This window comes from Pterocles gutturalis, unplaced genomic scaffold (genome assembly GCF_000699245.1).
Source record: "Pterocles gutturalis isolate BGI_N339 unplaced genomic scaffold, ASM69924v1 scaffold38344, whole genome shotgun sequence".
NCBI classification, from domain to species: domain Eukaryota; kingdom Metazoa; phylum Chordata; class Aves; order Pterocliformes; family Pteroclidae; genus Pterocles; species Pterocles gutturalis.
In genome coordinates, this window is record NW_010129504.1 from 11132 (window position 1) to 26544 (window position 15413).

Consider the following 15413-nt stretch of genomic DNA (forward strand, 5'->3'; position numbering starts at 1 on the left):
ATGGTGCTGAAATGAGAAATGTAAGTTAAGTTGTAAGTCAAGTATTTACTAAATTCATATAGGTATGATTTGGAAAGGAAAAGTATGTGATTTAAGGCTTTAATTGCTCCAGGAGAACTCCGTTAGGAGTTTTTGTACATAGTAAAGGATGGACGAACAAAGCGAGCTTCTTCTGCAGTTTTCCTTATTACTTTTTTGCAATAGCTGTGGAAAGGGAGCAGTTTACTAAAACCTGAGTTTGCAGAAATTTTTAACATAAAGGCAACCTTGTGGCAAGTAAGTTTTGAAATGTAATAAACATTTTCCCCACCCCCCTGGCACTACTTCTTTCCTGAACAGAAGACTGCCACCATACACTTTAAAGGATAAAGTGTTCTGATTTGGTTGTAAGCAAAGTACTTGGGAGATGAGAAATAGCTGACAGAGTGCTCTGGAGAAGAAAGAATTTGTTGTAGGGAAGATAAATGTTGAGTACCATAAGGGTCATAAATTTTACTTACTGCTGAAAATACTTCCTACCAAGCTGTGTAAATTTTCCTAAGACTCAAATGAGACTGAGAGAGAACCTGTACCAAAAACTTCAACAGGTCCTTTTTGAGAACATTTTGTTCTCATACTTCACTTCAAACGCAGAAGTGTGAGTAAGGGCAGAGTGTAGGTTGCTCACTAAGTAAGCCAGAATCAGGAGATGTTTTAAACCAAGATCAGGGCGTCATTTGTGACTTGTTTCGCAAGTTTGATCTGACTGCCAAAACATTTCCAAAGTTGAACTAGTTGTATGAGAAGTATTCTCCTATCATTATTGTGCATTTGCCAAATACATAATTTATTTAACCCATTTTACAGAAATGTCTTGCAAAATTATTAGTGTTGCCTTCCACACGAAGTGTGTGCCATCAGGGCTTATCTAGAGCCTGCAGATTCCTCCAGTGCTGTTTCAGTTTAGCTACTTAAATTTGCAGTTACTGAGTAAATCTGTTGAGAAGATTTTGTGTTCACAAAAGCACATTAAGAAATTCAGTATTGAAAAAAAAAAAAGTAAAAACCCCCAAAATGCTTTAAATCCACATATCTAAAGGAGGATGCATGGCATCCTCTGTTCTCCTGATGGGTGTCTTATTAGGCTACAGGAAGGGCATCAGTGGTATAAAGTTGGTTTGACTTTGTCATATGCTTTGCCATGCGGCTTAAATAAGCACATGAACAGAGTTGCACATGTAATGTGTTTCCCTGTGAAGGTAAAAAGCATAAATCCATACTGGTCCTGTGCCAGAAGACACTCATGCACGTTGGCAGTGAGTTCCTGGTCTGTTTAGTGAGCTCTAATTAATGGAATTGCTTGTAGCAGAGTTTACCCAGCACAAGCTTGAGTACAAATAGCTCTTGCCTGTGTTTGCCTGAAGCTTGCAGGGCCAAACATATTGGCCATCTGCTGTGTTACAGATTGAGATGGTGGCCCATTTCCTCCGGTTTTCTCTCAGAACTCTTCCTAAGTGTATAGAGGCTGTCACTGTTCTGCCAGTCTTCTCCAGCAAGCGTCAGCCATGGCACTGTTCCCTGCTGCCTCTGAATCATTGCCTGTTTTTCTTGCTAGGTAGTTCTTCATTTCTGCTCCTTGATATTTCTCTGAACTCCTCCTCTTGACCAGGTGTCTTTCTTTGTGTCCCAGCAGGAGGCAACTATCAAATGATCAATTAGACTGTAGATTCTGAAATTCTTGATGAAGAAAATGAAAGGCAGGTTGGTTATGTTCAAGCAATATTTTAGCAGATTGTGGGGTTAATATGTGAGAGGAATTCAGAATGTTCTTTAATATATTTGATACTTGAGTATTTGTTGCAGGTAGCTGGTTTTCATTTCAGCAGCATTAGAAAGTGAATGATAATTTTATCTATTCCTCTCTTAGCCTCACTGCGTCACAATATCAAACAGCAAACAACAGAACCAATATAATTTTGAAACTAATATAAGTAAATATAGCAAGCCATCAAGCTTGTAATATATTGCTTTTCTTTTAGAATTTTGAACTTCTCACATTTCTGACTGAATATTGTAAAACCTTGCACTGGAATTCTGAAAATATTGTGCATAGTTTTATTCTGGCAGCGCTGGATATCCAATTTTCATTTGATGGAAAATAACTTTCAAGTGCTGCCCGGATTTCTAGACTGGGAATCAGAATACCTGTTCTTTCTTTGTGTTTGCCCAGACAATGATTATTGTTATGGTAATAATAATTACAGAGTTATGACATTCTTTGAAAATATCTGTAGGTCTTTATAAAATGTCTAATTTGCTCTAACCAAGTTTCTTTCTAGTATTTAGGAATTTAATAAATTCCTATATGGTGTTTATTTAAGGTACAGAAGAAGATGCACATATTCTTCTTCCCAATGAATTACCTTTCCTACAGCATTGCCATTGATGAACCACAAGAACTAGTAAACTGGCTTGTTCTGTTTCACATCCTCACTGATGATTCAGACTGGAAATATTTGTTTTTCCCTTTGAAGTGTTAATTTAAACATCTGTTTTGCAAAGATGTGCACCATGCAATGGCTTTAAAGAACATATTTGAAATATAATCAAGCAGTTTTAACTAACACAAATACGTGTGCATGTACTAGTGATGTAAAATTAACCATGAAAGTGCTCCTCAGTATTCAATACTGACTTGTATTAAATTATGTTATTAATCAATAAAATTTATCTAAGTAGCATCTAGTCAATATAAATTTATCCTAATAAATTGATTGTATGAAAACATAGTTGATTAAAATATAAACTTATTATTTAAGGAAATAAACATGAGAAATATGCCTACATTTTGAATATACCCCAAAACTTTGATTGTAGGAGATGCAACCAAATGATTTTAGGGTTTTTTTTTTGGTCCCAATAGATAAATAAAGTAATGAGTTTCTCAGTCAGAACTTGGATATTTTTTTTTTGTTTTCTCATTGAGAAAATATGTATCAGGGACGGGTTTCAGCAGGCATCACAAATATTTCCAGATTGAATCATCAGAGAAGACAGCAGATAAGAGCAAGCTAGTTTAGAGTCCTTGTGGTAGAACAGTGGTAACTGAAGATGTGTCTGGTGTAAGAATTAATCTGGAAGACACCTGCATTCTCTTTTATACTTTATTGCTACTGTTAATGTAACGTGGGATTTTTTTTATATGTCTGTATAGTCGACTTAGTATGTTGAAACTCTGGTGCTGATTGAGGTGCCAGTATAACTAACAATGATTTAAGTTCAAATATCCTTGTCTGGTCTACAAACCCTCTCAAATTATTTAGTGTAAATACTCTGCTCTTCAAAACAGCTGAAAGCCCAAATTTCCTCTGGAAGGGTAACAAGGGCGTTGGTTAACACATGGCTGCTCCAAGAAATAAAACGGAGGAGCTGGACTTGTGGTTGTGGCAGGCGTTGTAAAGTGATAGGTGCTGGTGAAGGACAGCAATTATGTAGGAATCTGCTATGTCAGGCCAAATAGCTGTTATCTAAGCTGTGAGAGTGGCCAGCAGCTTGTGTGTGGGCAAGCGTGCAGAAATACTTTCGGCCATATGTCCTCTGAGCTTCCATCAGACTGGGCCTTCCTGATTCAAAGCTTGCTTCTCTGTGTTAACAGCTGCTGCTGCTACTGCATGATACGGTATGAATGTTTCACGTGAAATCTCATGAAAGCCCTTTAGAAAATAGCCCTGTCATTATTAGTGAATTTTTAACAAAACTGATCAGTAATTCCTCCAGTTCTGTGTGTGAGACAGCTATATTGCCAATGCCCAGGTAAGGCTCTGGACACTGTCTCTGCATGCGTGTTGCTGTTAAAGGTCTGAACTCTTCAGGCAGAGCCTGAGCTTTCAAGTGTGTATCCACCTTCTTACAGTGTTGTATTTCTCTTTATCTAATTGGAAGTGAAAAACTTGCACTTCATTTATCGCTAAATTTTTTGGTTTTGCTCTAGCAAATCTCTGGCTTCATATTTCCATAAATTCTGGATTTAATTTACAGTATTTTGAAGTTCTAATTATTTTTAAATATGAGAAAAAGATCAGTGTCTTTACAGTAAGCATAACAACCTCACTGTTATAAAAGTGTCTTTTGTCCTATAAAAAAACTGGAATATTGACTCCACAGAAGTCAGTGAAACTTTTGTCACCAGTTTAAGCGGGCTTGGGATTTCCCCTAGAATAGGTAGGATGCAAAGCTGATATCAAGTATGAAAACAGCTTTCAGAAGAGTAGTCTCTCATATAGTGTTTCTGTGAAAATAATAACATTGTTTGACATTTCTAAAAATGGCATGCAGTGTGCACAATCATGGTGATATATATTTTAATAACAGAACTTAAATTTTTTTGTAATTTTGTTGCATAACTAATTAAGGAAGAGCTGTAGAGGCTTAGCTAGTTGATAACCTCTTCTATGAAAAACTTTACAATAGTTTATATTGAATCAGGAGAGAAATTAGTTCCTCTAACATCTTTGGTGCAGCTGTCTGTGGCTTTAGCCATGGCTGAGATAATTAGTGGGGTTCAGGAGGAATATGTTCATGTAGTTTGTCCACAGGGCAGCTGGGTAATACAGATTGTGTGAGTAGGCGGCTGTGGTCTACATGCAGTCTATGGGGAAACCTTGACATTGTAACCTGAGCAGCAAATGATGATTCAGTTTCCCTTCCAGTGAGAAATTGTTCTAGGAGCTACTCCATATGTAGGAGCAGTGAAAGACAGAAATGAATGCTGTTTGTTCCTGAAAGATTGTTAATTAAAGCTTCACAGCTCTTCACTGGCTCAGTGGAAAAGGAAACCTTCATGACATCCTCTCGTCTGCAGATGTTTTGTGGGAAGACCTTTGCAGAGCTGCTGAAACTAAAAGTTGTCAATCTTGCAAGCACTTGGGCTTGATTCCAATGGGTAAATGAATAAGAAAGTATGGTTGGATAGTTTTTGGTACTGGAAGCCTATAGGTTTTAAAAATTCATGTAAATAAATTTGCTCAGCAGTTTAAAAATTGAACAAAGCCATTCCTAGGGCCAAAAATTTCAGTACAAAAAGAGAATTTTTGTGCCTTCCTTGCTATTTTTTTTCTTTATAAGTTAAGATGAAAGCTGGTGCTGGAGATAAAAATCAGTATTATTAAAACCTCATCTGCAAAGCCACAGTACTGGCTTTTTTAATAGTGTGGCAAATTTCTGTAGTGTCATACATGTAAAATAATTTGAGAAAAACAATTTTCACAGCCTGTTTTAATCTATTAGGTTAGATAAAAGTAAAGGTTTTAAATTTTGTGTTTACAATTAGATAAATGAGCAATCAAATTTGTGTTTACTTACAACCATCATAAAATGCTACAGCTCTATTGGGATGTAGACCTGTTGTATTTTCTCTGAATCTGCTTCAGTTGTGCTGTTGTTTGTTTTGGTTGGTTGGTTTGGTTGGTTGTTTTGTTTGTTTGGTGTTTCGTTGTGTGGTGGGTTTTGGTTTTGTTTGTCTTTTGTTTTGTTTTCTTTTTCCTTTAGGAAGGGAGAACTAGAGTAGATAATTCAAAGCTTTGGGAAACTGAGTTTGAACACCAGAACTGTTTCAGAGCAGGTAGTGTTCACTCAGATGTTCTGAAAAAATTCAAAGTTGAAATAGATTAATTATTAGTTATAGTGTGCAATCTGACACTTGAAACTGCCTCAGAAATAGTGACTAATTTGACTAGTATTCACTTTTAGAAAAATGATTAACAGATGAAATGGCAGACCAACAGACCTTATATGTGTATAGGACGTGGTAGTTGAAATCCTGAGACATATGGAAGGATGCAGTATATTAAGGAAGAGTTATCACAGCTTTAAAAAAAATGCATTTAGATATTGAGATCAATAGTGAGGATACATATTAACATGTATTGTTACTTAAAAGATCTTATCCCTTCTTGTTTTGTCTCTTTCGTTTGTCTACCTCTTCAGTGTGATCACATATCCCTCACTTTGTTTTGCAGTGTTAAATGCAGCTCTTTTAGCCATTCCTTATAAAGAGTCTCTTTCTCTGCTTAAAAGACAGAAGTAATTTTCCCCAGCTGTTACAGCTTGAACGCATTCTCTGTGAATGCAGCTGACCTAATATTGAACATATGATTTCTCACGACGGGGGCCTTGCCAGTGCCTTGTGCAATGGTCTGGGTACTCTTGTGTCTTCTCTAGTCTACCACACCTCTTGTGTCTGACAACGAGTCACTGACATGGGCTACCCTGGGTAAATCCACCTAACGCCCAATTCTGCTTTCTTTGAACATCAATTTCTGTAATTATTCCTGTATTCAAAATTTGTTGTGTGTCAGTGTTGGACAGCTTTTTTGACCCTACATGCTGCATACCAAAACCTTCATGTAATTCAGAGCCATGGGACATTAGTCATAAACGTTGAGGAGCCAAAGAGAAAACACGAGCTGTTGCAGTTTCATTCTTTCAGTCTTCTAGGGGTAGAGATTGTTTTATCTGCCTGCACTGATCACTTAGGGCCTTAGGGGTTTGCTTCTAGTTGGGATACCACCTTAATATGTTGCAGTCCCTAAATTTCTGGATACTGTTCAACGTTCAGGCTGATCTTGCTGAAGCTAGCCAGTGTAAATGTTCTCCATTCAAGGGAGGTTTCAAGGAGGATTGTTCAGAATTTTAATGTCTTGAGTTTTATGGCTTTTTATTCTGTAAATTGCTTGTGTTTTTTTGCTTTGCTTTAAAGTTTGGGCATCAACAGGCTTGCAGTTCTTTATTTTATACCTTGATCTTTTGATTTGACTGTGTTTGCAGATGTTCACAATTTGAAACAAGATTGTAATTAGGTAAGCTCCCTGGTACTGGCAAACTACTTTTGCACTGTGTTTCTGAAAGGAAAAATACATGCTGCTGAAAACTATAATTGAAATAAACCACTCTATTCTTTGCTGTAATTACCATAATGTAATTCTGAGCACAGGTGGGAATTCTCTATTAATAGGACTTGTTTAGAATAAAATAGAAAATGGCAAGGAATCATGCCAACATTTGTTTCCAAGAGAGTTCTACAATTACTTTAGAAAGGGGTAGTAACAAATAATTTCCTAAATGACAGGGTTTGTTTTGGTTTGTTTTCATTTATGTGTTCACATGTATGCCTTTTTGAAGCTATTTAAAATTTTAGTATTTTTAGTATCGTATGTTTATATCTTATTTCCAAGGGTGCCTCCCAAAATCCTTTTTTTTTTTTTTGTCCATCCTCACTGCTGATCTACATAAATCCCAGATTTACTACTTGATTGACATGTGTTCCACTAATACAAATTACTTACTATGCTACACAGCAAGCACACATAGACGCTGAGAGACCCCTGAGTGTTCACCATACTCACAGCTGCTCTGGGAACAATTCTTTAACGCCAATGTACACAATCTTAGTTCATATCAATCCACTCACTGAGCCTCTACCAAACTACTGAAACTTCCAGAGAAATTCACTCACTCTCCATAAATATGCCATCCTCTGGCATGATTTTGTCTCTTGTGTGAACTAATATTCTTTCCCATTTGTACCCATCACTCAGATAATATCCTGAGGAATGAAGACTTAGTCTTTGCTATACTTTTAGTTGGGTTCACTGCAAATGTTATTCTTGTATATGAATGTGTAAGCTCTCCTAACTTGATCTTGTGGGGAAAACAAAGAGGTTCACAAGCTGATTGAATGAGAGAGATTATTTTTTCTTTATGATAGATGGGTTATTTTTCTTTCATTTTTCTATCATCATTTGCTTTTGCATCACGGGTCAGGATGCACAGTTCTGTCTGTCTGCTCTGCCCTGTTGGGTCAATATTTGATATACAAGTAATATCTACGTATGGGCTGTTTTTTCTTCTTTCCAAACTGAGTCTTGATTCATCAGGAGGTAAAGGAAAAATAACTTTTAAAAGCTCTGGGCTTAGAAGGAAAGGATCATGGGTGTCAGAGGCTGAATGAGAACCATGACAGAATGCCAAAGATCTGAGGGTGTCCCTGAGCAGTAAATCCTATGGGCTATCCATGAGGTAGCCTTACCTTACAGTACCCTGTCTCTGTGATCGAAGACAACATTATCTTTGAGTGTATTACTTCTGAACTGCCAGAGACTGGCTTCTTTAAAAAAAAAAAAAAAGGTACAAGGATACTAGACAGAACTTTCACTGCATTAGTCCTTCCCCAGTCATGCTTCTGCACACCAACAGCCCAGCTAGCAGCAGATGGGGGCAGTTGTAGGCTCCGTGGAAGGACATAGATCTTCACTGACTTCTTTTGATCGCTCAGGCAAATTTGATCTTATGGCAATAGGGATTTTGCTTTCTTCTGAAGATGACATAGCTCAGAATAATTCCCTTTTTGCAAGTTTTTGAGGTGAAATTTCTTCTTTGAGGTGAAATTCAAAATTGAGCACTTGCACCTTCTTTTATGCTGTCTTAATGTCATAATTTTTTTGTTTGGCCTCTCACTCCCCATTTCTGTATATAAATAATCTCAGGAATTTTTGTCACATTCAGATAAACTGAGCTCGGAGATCACCTCTAATTCTGCTCTTAACACTGTATTCAAAGAGTTTGTGTGTATTTTTTTGGTCAGCCCTGAATCGGTCAGGCAGTTGAACTAGATGACTGTTGTAGGTTCCTCCCAACTGAAATACTCTATTCTGTTCTATTCTATTCTATTCTATTCCCTCCGAGGTGTAGTACTTTGGCTTTATTTGTGTTACATCTTAATCAATGTTTGTTTTCTAAGTCATATTATCTGAGTGAAAAAAATAATATAGCAAGTTTTACAATAAATTTTTGTTTACCTGAAATCTTTATTCATGTATTACTTCTTGCAGGCCACTGCAAGAGGTTAGTCTGTAGTATGATTACAACAGGCTTTGTGCTTTCATCAGTTTCAGTGGGAGTTCTCCTATGAAACCCTGACGTTGAGCCCATATGAGAAATATGGGTCCTAATTTCTCTACCTGTGGTACCTGCTTCTGAGTTATTCCCTGCTTTGTGTGTTGAGGAGTTATAAAAAATTTTAAAAGCCTGGTTCAATCTTTCATTTATTTTAGGATCTTGACAGCGCTATAGTAGGGAGACAGAGTTTGGAGATGAAGATCAGAAACCTCCAAGATAAACTGGCTGCTACCCAGAAAGCTTTGGAATCTTCAAAGCAGGAACTACACAATCTGAAGGAATCTTCCAGTGAGCTGGATGGAAGCTTGAGGAGCAGCAGAGAAGAGGCCAGGACTGCTCAGAGCTCTTTACTGACTTTTAAAGAGCAAATTGCTACCCTACTCAGCAGTGGATCTGCAATAGTTAAACCTTCAGAGAAGGCTATTTTGGAGAGAATCCAAGAAATAAATTGCAAAGAGGAGAGTAAAGAAATAGTAAGTCATCAACTACTGAACACACCCAATGTGTGTATTTATTCTCTTTGAATCAATTTTCATTTTATTCATCTGTTAGAGTGCTGGTTCCTTCTGCTTAGGTTTTGAAATTACAGAAACCTTTAATTTTGTTGTTTATTGATTTGAGATACTAAATGAAAAGCATCTATGTTTTATTAAGTAGAAAGAGATCAGAAATTAAATTAATAATAGATGCTGTTAACAAGAAAAGACATTGAATGATCTTTCAGTTAAGACATTGAAATTTGGTTTCAGTGCCACTTAGTGGACATCAAAAGTGGTTGTGTGGTTGCTATGATTTAGTGGAACATGTGAACAAGCTGCTGAAACCAGGACACTACAAGAGTGACTTCAAGGACTGATCTGTATCTCAAAGCAGACACAATTGATGAGTTGCCCCAGGCAACTTCTTTCCCTCCGATCCTCAAAACCTGCACCTAAAATGAAAAAAGTACTTTTACACTTGCAGTTAAACATTGTGGAAACCATAACTGTTCACCATCCAGGAGAAAGGCTGTAGGAAGGCGGCTGGGTATTCCAAATGCTCTGGATCAAGGTGTTTGGGCCGGTAGTGTTTGCAAAGTTGTGTTTGCATGTACAGGTAGAGAAGGGACATCTTGGGAGGAAGGTGAGTCAGAATACAGTCTTATGAGCGTCAGTATTCCAACACTGCACTGAAGTTTTTTGCTTGCTTACCTGGGCATATATTAGTTTTGTCAGCAAGGACTATTATTAAAAGTCACACACTAAATCAAAAGCTGTTTTCACTGAGCTACTGAGAAACAACTTCTGTGTCCTTGCCATGTTTTAAGATTCTAGCATGTCCTGCTGATGTGATAGTTTTTTATGTTAGCTAATGTATTTGTATTCTTTACAAGACTGGAAATACCTCTTTGAAATATCCCTGTGCATTTTGGTTTAAATATCTAGATAAAAAATACAAAAACATCTCCCCCGTACCTTAGTTTGAGAGTCAGTATGCCAAATTTCAGTGAAAACAGACTTCATTAAAATGATTAACATTTGAAAGTGATCCTCTGAAGTGGAAGTGTGGCAGCAACTTTTTGATACAGAAGCTCTTTACAGCTTTGCTATATGTCATGGAGTATTGTTTCCATAAGCAAACTGCTTTCAAATTGAAGTCTAATGAGAATTTTATGTGCATGTGTGTTTGTACTCTTTGGTGTTTTGACATACAGTACACCGTTGAGATGTTGATTATTTTGAGAACTGCTGAGAAAGGGAAACTTGAGTTGACTGTTAGATATTGAGTAAAAGGATTTTGCTCCTGGGAATGCTTTCAGGTGACCTGCTCCTTTTGTAAGATTCAGTCACAGCTAAGTCCCTTTGCCTACTATGTTGAGCAGCTGGTAGTCTCTTTGTGGATATACTACAATACACGCATAGTCTGTGCTACTTATTTCAGGTCTTATTGTTCCTGAATTTATTCCTTAATATTAGCTTGACATGCTGGGCTGCCCATTTGATCATCCTGTAGACTGGTAGTATTGGGGAGGATTCAAACTTGGTCTTTATTTTGTTGCAGATACAAACTTTTCCAGCTGTGTGAGAGGAATGTGACTGGTTCTCCAAGCATTGCATGGAGAAGTCATGTTCTGTAACAGAGAACTACTGTAAAATATACAATAATCAACTGTTTTTTCTCAACAGCTGTGATTATTCTTATTTTAGAGGTAAAGAAACTGATGTTCATGAAAACAGATAGTTTTCCGTAACAGTGTTAAAATTAATTATTCAGGTGCTATGTTCTAACCTCTCTCCCCACCCACCCCTCCAAAGACCTGTTGACTCTTGTAATGTAAAATAACTCACACTTTTTTTCTGGGTGGTGGGGTGGGTGTCTGAAGATGGAGAGATTTGTTTTTCAGTATTATTGCTATCAAAATTAAATACATGTGCTAAAAGGAAGCCTTTACTACTGAGACAGAGCAGGCATCAGATGCAATCTGCCGCTGCCTAAACCTGTGCTATGGAATGAAGATGCTGGTCTTACAGTTGCCAGCTTTTGTTGGTTTATTTTTATGTAGTAAAGGAGCTGTGTTAGGTATGTCTAATACAGCATGCTGCCTCTGCTAGCAAATACAGCAATTGCCTGCTGTACTCCTCAAACACTCCCCCAAAATGCTAGTCCTTTCTAAAAAAATGTGTGGCTAGGTTTCCTGAACCACAAATATTAGCTTTAAATTTAGTATTGCTTGGTGAATTTGGTCATTGTAGCTGGATGATGAAGTTTTTGTGGATTTTAGTATTCGCTAAATATGTTAAGTGATGAAACTTTAAGGTTTTATCACTATGACTCATTTGGAAAAATTTATTTGCTTTGCCCTAATGTGAGCTATGCTACTAAAGCAGTACTGGCATCTGTTCTCAGAAGAGTTTCTACATTAAGATTAGGGACTTTGAAATAACTAAGCTAAAATGCAAATATTATGCACCTATGAATGTGATTCTAATAGAACATAGACTTCGTCATCAAAAAGTTGTTTTACAGAGAACTGCTTTACTTTCTGCAAATCAGAATTAAAAAAGAATTTTCTAATGTTCCATTTGTAAGGAATATACATGTTGGTATATGTGTGTTGATCAGATTCCTATTGCATCTCTGAGTGGGTTTCTTTCTAGGATTTGGATGTAACGTCAGTGTTAGTATATGTATGCTTTACTATCAGTCAATCAAGAAAAAGGTTAGTTGTCTTCAGATAGGTTCTCTTATAGACCTTTCAGTAAACTGTCCAGCCTTAAGTAAAAGACCCACAAAAGTGAGTCATTAAACTTCTTGGCAGGGTGAATTAGCCTGCAGTGTTAGAACCATAGAATGGTTTGGGTTGGAAGGGACCTTAGAGATCATCGAGTTCCATCCCCCCTGCCATGGGCAGGGACACCTCCCACTAGCCCAGGTTGCTCAAAGCCTCATCCAGCCTGGCCTTGAACCCCTCCAGGGATGGGGCATCCACAGCTTCTCTGGGCAACCTGGGCCACTGCCTAACCAGCCCCACACTAAAAAATATCTTCCTAATATCTAATCTAAATCTACCCTCTTTCAACTTAAAACTGTTACCCCTTGTCCTATCACTCCACTCCCTGATAAAGAGTGCCTCCCCATCTCTCCTGTAAGTGTTTCTGGTGCCCAAGGTAGCTTGTTTCCAAACAGCCCCTTCTGTGGCTGGAATCTAGCAGCATTGCCTGGATAGCTGGGCATGAATCCAGCAGCTGAATGCCTTGCTGCTGGAAGTTAAAAATATGCTAATGAATGTGCTAATGTGTAACAGGAGAAGGATTACGATTAGGTCTTTCCTTTCCCTGAGTAAAGATTGTTTCATTTCTGTCAAGACATTGCTGCAAGCAACTTGCCTTTTCAAACTAGATTAGTGGGATCAGGAAAAGGCAAATGGAAGAAAGGACTCTCCCTGTTTGAGTGTTTTGATGCCTTCTCTAAACAGGTTTTGGTTTTTTCATTTTTAAATCATTACTGCAGCTCCTCTGGGAGTTTTTCATATAGGATCAGATAGACTAGATGAACTGGCAAAATGTTCACCTTTGCATCCAAGCCCAGTCAGCTATTTCTGGCTTATCTCTGTGCATATACCTGTCAAACAAAGGTGTGAAAATTCAAGTTTTAAAAGGCCTGTGAGAAAATTGTTCATTGCAACTGCTATAGTCAGATTTTCTGTGAAACTGCTGTAGTCAGATTTTCTGTGAAATCTAAAATGCTCTTGAAGATTGTCTCCTGATTGCAGTGATTTTGCTATCTGAAGGGCGTCTGAGTTAGCCATAGTCTGTACACTAGCCCTTAGCATTAACATTATCAAAAATTGTAATTTCATTTGAAAAAAATCAGCATATACTCTGGCAATGTCCAGTGATAGATGTTCTATTGCAGGATTAAGAAACTGTTTTGAAAGTGTCCTAATGATCTTTTCATCAATTATAGTAAGATGTGTATCATCTGAATATGTTTGGACAGCTCTTGCGTGTTTTTGTTGTTTATTATCTGCAACATACCGGAGGGTTCACAGGTAGAGATAGCAACAGCTGATCTGACTGTACATTGTCTTAATTTTATCAGTTTTTGTCATTGCATATTGATGTACAGATTCTTAAATGCCAAAATTGATTAGACTTTACTACTGCTCCCATTAAAATCTACAGTTCTTGCTTCTTATTGATTTTTATGGCAAGGTCATAAATGCATATTTAGTTTAGGGATTTATCTACTTCATCCTTCCAAACAAAAGAATTGAGTAGAAAATAATTTGGGAAATTAAATATTGATAAAAGCAGAGTAGTATACATACTGACTTAGGGCTGACCAAGAAAACCCCAGCCAACTAGAATATGAAAAATTATTAGGGAAAACAGTTGAGAAGAAAATTAAAACCATAATTATGCCACTGTGCAAATCCATGGCTGCAACATTCTGAGCAGAACATGCAGTTATGATAATTTAATCCAAAAAAAGGGCCTTCAGAAATTACTGGGAGGGCCATGAGAGTGTCTAGAGGCTTCCTTTTAAGGAAAGACTCAACAGACAAGAACTTTTCTGCTTGGGATGGTGAGTGCAATGGAGCAAAGCAGAATACAGATTGTAAGTACCACGATAAGAGATGTGGCAGCTCTAATGCTTTTCCAGCTGGTAGAGATCTTAAAAAAAACCAAACAAACCACATGTGCATATATGGGTACATATAAAACAGTGAAAGTTCAAGATAAAATCTTATCAAACCAGAAGAGTATAGCTTATTGATTCTTAAGATAATACTGAGAAGATGAGAACCTTTAGTTGTTGGAAAAGAGGAGAAAAAAATTGCCACTGGGACATGAAGGACCTTGTAACTTCATTCTGCACGCTGCTTTTTTGCACTCCTCCTGAGTCCACCACATGCCTGTCTCTGACTTTTGGGCTCTTGAGGGAAATGCCCTACTGACTGCATAGCTGTAGCCCACTTTCTGTTCTGATGTGCTGTGAGGCTGGGCCTGGTGCTTGCACATGCCCTCTTAGCACAAGACAAAAATAAATTTCAGAAAGATTTTACTGAGGATTATTTAGTTGCAGCAGGAACAAACCCTCCTGTCCCCAAGGTAGCAGCTGCCTCTGGAAATGAGTGTTTGCAGCTTCTTGTAACACAAGAAATAAAAGGTCTTCATTTAAAATTACCTGGTAGCCACATTAAAACAAAACGCAGGAAGTGTTTTTCTGCAGGCTGGCTGATCAAGCTGCACAAGTCATTAGCACAGGAAATTGTGGAGGTCAGAACTGCAGGACCAAAAATGCAGCCTTCATAGACCACTGGATGCAGCCATGGGTGGGTAATAAGGGTGCAACTCTATTTTAGGAAATCCTCAAGTTGTTCGTCGTCTCTAAGCCAAGGATGAAGGTTACTCCAGGATGCTCTGGAAGATAACCTGACAACTTGGTGGTTTTGTGGTCTCACCTTCGGGGGTGTGATCCGTCACGCTCTTGTGTTTATGGACCTCTGAAGCCTGTAAAAACCTCAGGTGGCTGGGCTGTGCTGAGAGCCACTCTGCAGCCTGATCAAGGGGCTCTGGGTTCTCCGGCAGCGGTCTGTCTCTGTGGGCACATGACACTGAAAGCTGTTGGTTTTCTTTTTTTTTTTTCTGCTGAGTGATATGTGATGCAGAAAAGCATAAAATGTGTGTGTGGGTTCTTGAAGTTTTATTGTGTTTTCTACCACTGTACAAGCAGCGGTAATTTCTCAGTGTTTTTTAGGCAGATTGAGTGCAAACTATTGTTCGTATTTAATTGCAGGCTAAGTTGGAAACCTTCCTGTGCCATTAAAATTAATGGGAGTTTCATGTGCTTATTGTTCATTTTATTAACAGAAGGCAAACAGATGCTTAAAATGAAGAGACTGCTTGGAGATGAGTGTCTGAACACAGAGATACAAATGCAACTTAATTAATTACATAACCAAATAATTACATAACAGTAAGAAGAGGAGAGAG

At 37.8% G+C, this 15413-nt stretch overlaps 1 protein-coding gene across 1 annotated transcript in view; it reads left to right on the forward strand.

Annotated features, from left to right (window-relative positions):
- CCDC170 (coiled-coil domain containing 170) overlaps nucleotides 1-15413 on the forward strand; it is a 37094-nt gene that overhangs the window by 10447 nt on the left and 11234 nt on the right. The window contains exon 5 of the mRNA XM_010079959.1: nucleotides 9090-9407. Within this exon, the coding sequence (XP_010078261.1) occupies nucleotides 9090-9407 (318 nt within the window). The remainder of the gene's footprint in view (nucleotides 1-9089; nucleotides 9408-15413) is intronic.